The sequence below is a fragment of the Rhinopithecus bieti genome, unplaced genomic scaffold, assembly GCF_001698545.2.
Source record: "Rhinopithecus bieti isolate Rb0 unplaced genomic scaffold, ASM169854v2 scaffold_71387, whole genome shotgun sequence".
Lineage (NCBI taxonomy): Eukaryota > Metazoa > Chordata > Mammalia > Primates > Cercopithecidae > Rhinopithecus > Rhinopithecus bieti.
The window spans coordinates 463,513-470,539 of record NW_016826726.1 but is presented as its reverse complement, the minus strand read 5'-3'; the positions used below and the strand labels follow the sequence as shown (position 1 = coordinate 470,539).

The window sequence follows — 7,027 nt, the reverse complement described above, 5'->3', positions numbered from 1 at the left end:
TTTTTTGAGGCGGAGTCTCGCTCTGTCGCCCAGGCTGGAGTGCAGTGGCCGGATCTCAGCTCACTGCAAGCTCCACCTCCCGGGTTTATGCCATTCTCCTGCCTCAGCCTCCCGAGTAGCTGGGACTACAGGCACCCGCCACCTCGCCCAGCTAGTTTTTTTGTATTTTTTAGTAGAGACGGGGTTTCACCATGTTAGCCAGGATGGTATCGATCTCCTGACCTCGTGATCCGCCCGTCTCGGCCTCCCAAAGTGCTGGGATTACAGGCTTGAGCCACCGCGCCCGGCCGAATCTACTTATGTATCAATTTTCTTCCCATCTGCCACCCCTGAGACAGCAGGACCAACATTCCTCCTCTTCCCCATTCCTCTTCCTCAGTGTACTCAGTGTGAAGACAAGGACGAAGACCTTTATGACGATGCGCTTCTACTTAATGAACAGTAAATATATTTTCTCTTATGATTTTTTCCTTTTGAGACAGGGTCTCACTCTGTCACCCAGGCTGGAATATAGTGGCCCAATCTTGGCTCACTGCAGCCTCGACCTCCTGGGCTCAAGCAATCCTCCCTGCTTGTCAGCCTCCCGAATAGCTGGAAAAACAGGCACATGCCATCATGCCTGGTTAATTTTTATATTAACCAGGGGGTCTTGCTATGTTGAAGAGGCTTGGTCTTGAACTACTGGGCTCAAGAGATACTCTCGCCTCGGCCTCGAAAAGTGCTGGGGTGCTGGGATTACAGGCATGAGCCACCACGCCCAGCCTAAAACCACTATTCTAAGAAGGGATCTATAGAAAGCCTACTTAAAACAAGCCCTGCCCACACAAAACTGCCAGTCAGCTTCTCAGTGCCTCAACTGTTTATCTTAAATTTGTATTAATATATGCTCATAATTAAAAAAAAAAAAGTGGAGACACAAGCAACAAAAGGAAAAAATGGATTTCATCAAAACTAAGAAACTTTGTGTGTCAGCCAGGCGTGGTGGCTCACACCTGTAATCCCAGCACTTTGTGAGGCCAAAGCAGGCAGATCATGAGGTCAGGAGTTCGAGACCAGCCTGGCCAGCATGGTGAAACCCCATCTCTACTAAAAATACAAAAAATTAGCCAGGCATGGTGGCACGCACATGGCTACTCAGGAGGCTGAGGCAGAATTGCCTGAATCCAGCAGGTGGAAGCTGCAGTTAGCCAAGACGGCGTCACTGCATTCCATTCTGGGCGACAAAGCAAGACTCTGTCTCAAAAAAAAAAAAAGAAACTTTATGCATCAAAAGTCACCAGGAGGAAAGTGAAAAGAATGGGAGAAAGTATCTGCAAATCATATATATGATGAGGGTCCAGCACCCAGAATATATAAAGGACTTACAACTCAATAACAAAAAGACAAACCACCCAATTAAAAAATGGGTGAAGGCCTTGGCCATTTCTTCCAAGAAGGCATACAGATGACCAACAGGCACATGAAAAGATGCTCAATGTCATAAGGGAAATACAAATCAAAATCATAATGAGATACTACTTCATCTACTTCATAGCCGTTAGGAAGGCTATAATTTTTTTAAAAGACAGAAGATAAGTTTTCGTGAAGATGTGGAGAAACTGGAACCTTCGTGCTTTGCTGGTGGGAATGTAAAATCGTATAGCTTCTATGGAAAACAGTTCAGCAGTTCCGCAAAAAGTTAAACATAGAGTTACCAGATAACTCAGCAATTTCACTCCCCAAAGAATTAAAAACAGGGACTCAAACACGCCAATCTTCATAGCTGCATTACTCACAATAGCCACAAGGTGGAAACAATCCAAGTGCCCAGCAATAGATGAACAAAATGTGGTATATACTGTACACATAATGGAATATTCCTCAGCCACAAAAATGAAGTTCTGATACATGCTATAACATGGATGAACCTTGAAAACATGCTAAACACAAAAGGATAAGGCAAATTTGTAGACACAGCAAGTAGAGGATACCAGGGGCTAGCCAGAGAGGATAGTGGGGAATTACTGTTTAATGGGTACATTTTATGTTTTAGATGAAAAAGTTTTGGAAATAGATGGTTGTGATGGTAGCAATATTGTGAATGTAATTAATGCCATTGAATTGCACACTTAAAAACAGTTAAAAGGTAAATTTTATATGTTATTTTACAACAAAAAAAGGAAAACAAAAATATCAGTTTGACCTAGCATTTCTACTCCAAAAGAAATGAATATACATCCATACAAAAACTTGTACAGGAATATTCTAGCAGTATTATTCATAACAGCCAAAAAGTACAAACAACCCAAATGTCCATCAACAGAAGAATGGACAAATAAAACGTAGTATGAAATGAAATATTATTCAGCAACAAAAAGGAATGAAATACTGGCATATGCTACAACATGGATGAATCTCAACATGCCATGTGAAAGCCAGACACAAAAGGCCATATATGGTATTATTCTGTTTATATAAAATGTCCAGAATAGGCAAATTCACAGAGACAGAAAGATTAGAGGTTGCCTAAGGCTGCAGGAGCGGCTCCTAATGAGTAGAGAACATCTTTTTGGGGCGATGAACATGTTCTTTTTTTTTCTTCTGAGACAGAGTCTCGCTGTCGACCCAGGCTGGAGCTGCCAGGGGCCGCATCTCAGCCTCACTGCAAGCTCTGCCTCCCGGGTTACGCCCATTCTCCTGCCTCAGCCTCCCGAGTTAGCTTGGACACAGGCGCCCGCCACGCTCGCCGCGGTGAGTTTTTTTTTTTTTTTTTGTATTTCTTCAGTAGACGACGGGTTTCACCGTGTTAGCCAGGATGCCGTCTCGCACTCTTACTGACCTTGCTGAACTCGCCGCTCTCGCCCCTCCCAACAGTGCTGGGATTACCAGGCTGGAGCCACCAGCGCTCCGCGCCAAACATGTTCGTTCTTAACAGTAGTGATGGTTGCACCACACTGTGAGTACACTTAAGTGCCATTGTGAGTTTACTAAATGTGTACTTTAAAAGGGTGAATTTTGAGGTATGTGAATTATATCTCAGTAAAGCCATTATAGGGCAGAAGAAAAAGAGAAAAGAAAAAGAAAACCTTCCAGAAAGTCCAACAAAAAGACATAAGGAAGAAAAGGTGAAAGCCTGAGGATCCACTCAGCAGGTACAGCAACTGACTGACAGAAATTCCAGAGCTAGACAACAGAACAAATAGAAGTGAGAAAATTACTTTTAAAAATTAATACAAGGTGGCCAGGCACAGTGGCTCACGGCTGTAATCTCAGCATTCTGGGAGGCAGAGCCAGGTGGATTATCTGAGGTCAGGAGTTCGAGACCAGCCTGGCCAACACGGTGAAACCCCATCTCTACTAAAAATACAAAAAATTAGCCAGGCATGGTGGTGCACACCTGTAATCCCAGCTACTCGGGAGGCTGAGGCAGGAGAATCACTTGAACCCAGGAGGTGGAGGTTGCAGTGAGCTGAGATCACGCCACTGCACTCCAGCCTGGGCGACAGAGCGAGACTCTGTCTCAAAAAAATAAAAATAAAAAAAGATGGAGTCTTTTAAGATTCTGAGGGAAAATTATTTTTAACTTCATATCATTTTTATATTTGTATAGAAATACAGAAATTGTATTTACATATAAATATATTCTTTATTATTTTTTGAGACAGGGTCACGTTCTGTCACCCAAGCTGGAGTGCAGTGGTGCCACAGCTCACTGTAGCCTCAACCTCCAGGGCTCAAGCAATCCTCCCACCTCAGCCTCCTGAGTAGCTGGGACCGCAGGTGGCCACCACCACACCCGGCTAATTTTTAAAAAATGTTCTGTAGACGTAAGGTCTCACTATGCTTCCCAGGCTGGTCTCAAACTCCTGGGCTCAAGTGATCTGCCCACCTTAGCCTCTCAAAGCACTGGGATTACAGGCATGAGCCACCATGCCTGGCACCTTTTTTTTTTTTTTTTTGAGACAAGATCTCTAGACAAGATCTCATTCTGTTGCCCAGGCTGGAATGCAGGGCTCAATCATAGCTTACCACAGCCTCAAACTCCCGGACTCAAGTGTTCCTCCTGCCTTAGCCTCCAGACTAGCGAGGACTGCAGGCATGTGCCATCATGACCAGCTAATTTTCTTTAAAAAAAAAAAAAGTTTTGACCAGGTGCAGTGGCTCATGCCTGTAATCCCAGCACTTTGGGAGGCTGAGGTGGGCGGATCACAAGGTCAGGAGATCGAGACCATCCTGGCTAATATGGTGAAACCCTGTCTCTACTAAAAATACAAAAAATTAGCCAGGTGCGGTGGCGGGTGCCTGTAGGCCCAGCTACTCGGGAGGCTGAGGCAGGAGAATGGTGTGAACCCAGTGGGTGGAGCTTGCAGTGAGCAGAGATCATGCCACTGCACTCCAGCCTGGGCAAAAGAGCGAGACTCCATCTCAAAAAACAAACAAAAAAAAAGTTTTGTAGGCTGGCTGCAGTGGCTCATGCCTATAATCCCAGCATTTTGGGAGGTCAACCTAGGAGGATGGCTTGAGCCCAGGAGTTTGAGACCAGCCTAGGCAACACAGGGAGACCTTGTCCCTACAAAAAAATTTAAAAAATTAGCTGAGCATGGTGGCACTCTGTGGTAGACCCTTGCTACTCAGGAAGCTGAGGCGAGAGGATTACTTTGGCCTAGGAGTTTGAGGCTGCAGTGAGCTATGCTTATGCCACTGCACTTCCAACCTGGATGACACAGTGAGGCCATGTCTCTTAAAAATTTTTTTTAAATTTAGCAAATGGAGCGTATTTTTTAAATGTGGCAACAGGACAAACTGTTTTAGGAAAACAAAATGTAAAAGAAGAAAATGCAGTAATAATATACTGTTAAGTTCTGCAATAAACAATATTTACACACTCAGTAAACAGAAACACTGATTACTATTTAACCATAAAGTGTGATGTATACAGAGGGTGGGGGAAAGAGGTTGTGTGAGAGGTAAACACTCATTTATGCCTATGGTAAAAGGAAATTAATAGAAATGATGATTAATTTTAAAGAGGAAATATAAGGTAATCAGTCACATTTTTAAAAACATGTATGAAGGCAAATACCAGAATATATAGCTAGTCAAAACTAAAGGTAGGGCGGTGGGCTGGATGTTTTCTCTTAGAAGACTCTTTTTTTTTTTTTTTTTTTTTTTTTTTTGAGATGAAGTCTCGCTCTGTCGCCCAGGCTGGAGTGCAGTGGTCCGATCTTGACTCACTGCAAACTCCGCCACCTGGGTTCATGCCATTCTCCTGCCTCAGCCTCCCGAGTAGCTGGGACTACAGGCGCCTGCCACCACGCCCGGCTAATTTTTTGTATTTTTAGTAGAGATGGGGTTTCACCATGTTAGCCACAATAGTCTCAACCTCCTGACCTCGTGATCCGCCCGCCTCAGCCTCCCGAAGTGCTGGGATTACAGGCATGAGCTACCACGCCCAGCCTTCTCTTAGAAGACTTTTAATGCTCTCTGATGCCTGTCTCTGTTTTGATTTTTTAAAATACTTTTCTTGTAAAAAGTTACTAGGTACTTTCCTCACAACACTTCCCCTGCACTAGTGGGTGTGACATCAAAGCTGGGAATTGGCCTAGAGGACAGTGAAAACAATGACTCTGATGAGCTTTCTGCATCATCAAAGGCTGCTGTCCTCAGGGCCCCTCCATCGTGTATGGGATGTGGGTCAACACCATTTGGACACTCTGAAGACCTGTCCTTCCTGAGTGTGGAGGAGTAGCTCAATGGGAACCAGAACCTCAGGTGAACCAGGTGGGTGCAGGTCAACAGCTTGGAGCTTCCCAGGATCTCCCTCCCACCACCCAATCCCCCTTCAACCACCTTTGAATCTAAGTTCCGTACACATGTCTAGCACTTTCTTGAACTAACTTCTCAAAGGAATTTTTGGAAATTGGCATGATATAGGTAGAAACATAAGTGGGAAATAAAAGCATAACTTCTTCATGCCCTGTTGAGACCCAGTTGGATCCCTGGTGCTTGGCACACAGGAAGCACTCAGTAAGAAGCTGTTGGCTGAGTGTGGTGGCTCACGCCTGTAATCCCAGCACTCTGGGAGGCAGAGGCGGGTGGATCACCTGAGATCAGGAGTTCAAGACCAGCCTGGCTAACATGGTGAAACCCCATCTCTACTAAAAATACAAGTCAGCCGGGTGTAGTGGCACGTGCCTGTAGTCCCAGCTACTCAGGAGGCTGAGGCAGGAGAACTGCTTGAACTTGGGAGGCAGAGGTTGCAGTGAGCTGAGATCGTGGCACTGCACCACTCCAGCCTGGGTGACAAGAGCAACACGCCATCTCAAAAAAAAAAAAAAAAAGGAAGTTCTTGAAGGCATAATTAGGCTCCCACTTTTCTCTGTGTCAGGCCCTTTACATGCACGACCATATTCAACCCTTACAACATGCTCACATAGTGAGCAGAGGATTATCTCCATTTTACAGATGAGGAAATGGGGGCTCAGAGTAACCTGACCAAGGTTACTTCACTACTAAGGGAGGAGCTGGGATTCAAACCCAGTTGTGGGTGACCTCACAGCCTGCACAACAAGCAGCTATCACCAGCAACCGTTTCTGAAAAGAGGTTTGGTTCAATAGGTGGATGGACGGAAGAATGCGAAGAAAGTAAGAAGGAGCTCAAAAACTAGTCCAAGAAGAGAACCTAAGAGACCTCCCCACTCAGTTCAGAAACTGCTGGCCACCAGCTGGAGAACCAGCTGCGAACACCTTCTACCCTTGCCCAAGGACCATCCGTGTGGCACCTACCTTCTTCAGAGAGGTTGTTCTCTTTGGTCTCCTTGTCCATCTGGCAGCACCAGCCTTCTAGTCGCTCCGTTTCTGCCTGCAGCAGCTTTAGGAACCAGTAGCCGTCTCGGCGGCAGGCCCCTGGCTGTGCTGGCTCTGCTGGGGAGCTGGAGGAGGTCTCAAGCCAGGGGTCGGGTGGGGCAGCGAGGACACCTCTAGGGCAGGATCGCTGTTGTCTCCATAGGAGAGGTTGCGCTTGATCTGGGCAATCTTGGGGCCTGCC

At 45.8% G+C, this 7,027-nt stretch overlaps 1 protein-coding gene across 2 annotated transcripts in view; it reads right to left on the bottom strand.

Annotated features, from left to right (window-relative positions):
* The window catches only part of DLGAP4 (DLG associated protein 4), a 174,404-nt gene that overhangs the window by 28,993 nt on the left and 138,384 nt on the right, over positions 1-7,027 (bottom strand). Inside the window, exon 10 of one of the 2 annotated variants that reach the window (XR_001883682.1) lies at positions 6,766-7,014. Coding sequence is in view for 1 of the 2 variants with exons in the window: in XM_017863514.1 (XP_017719003.1) it covers positions 6,766-6,841 (76 nt within the window). In the remaining variant the exon portion in view is untranslated. The remainder of the gene's footprint in view (positions 1-6,765; positions 7,015-7,027) is intronic. The other variant, XM_017863514.1, reaches the window with a different exon arrangement.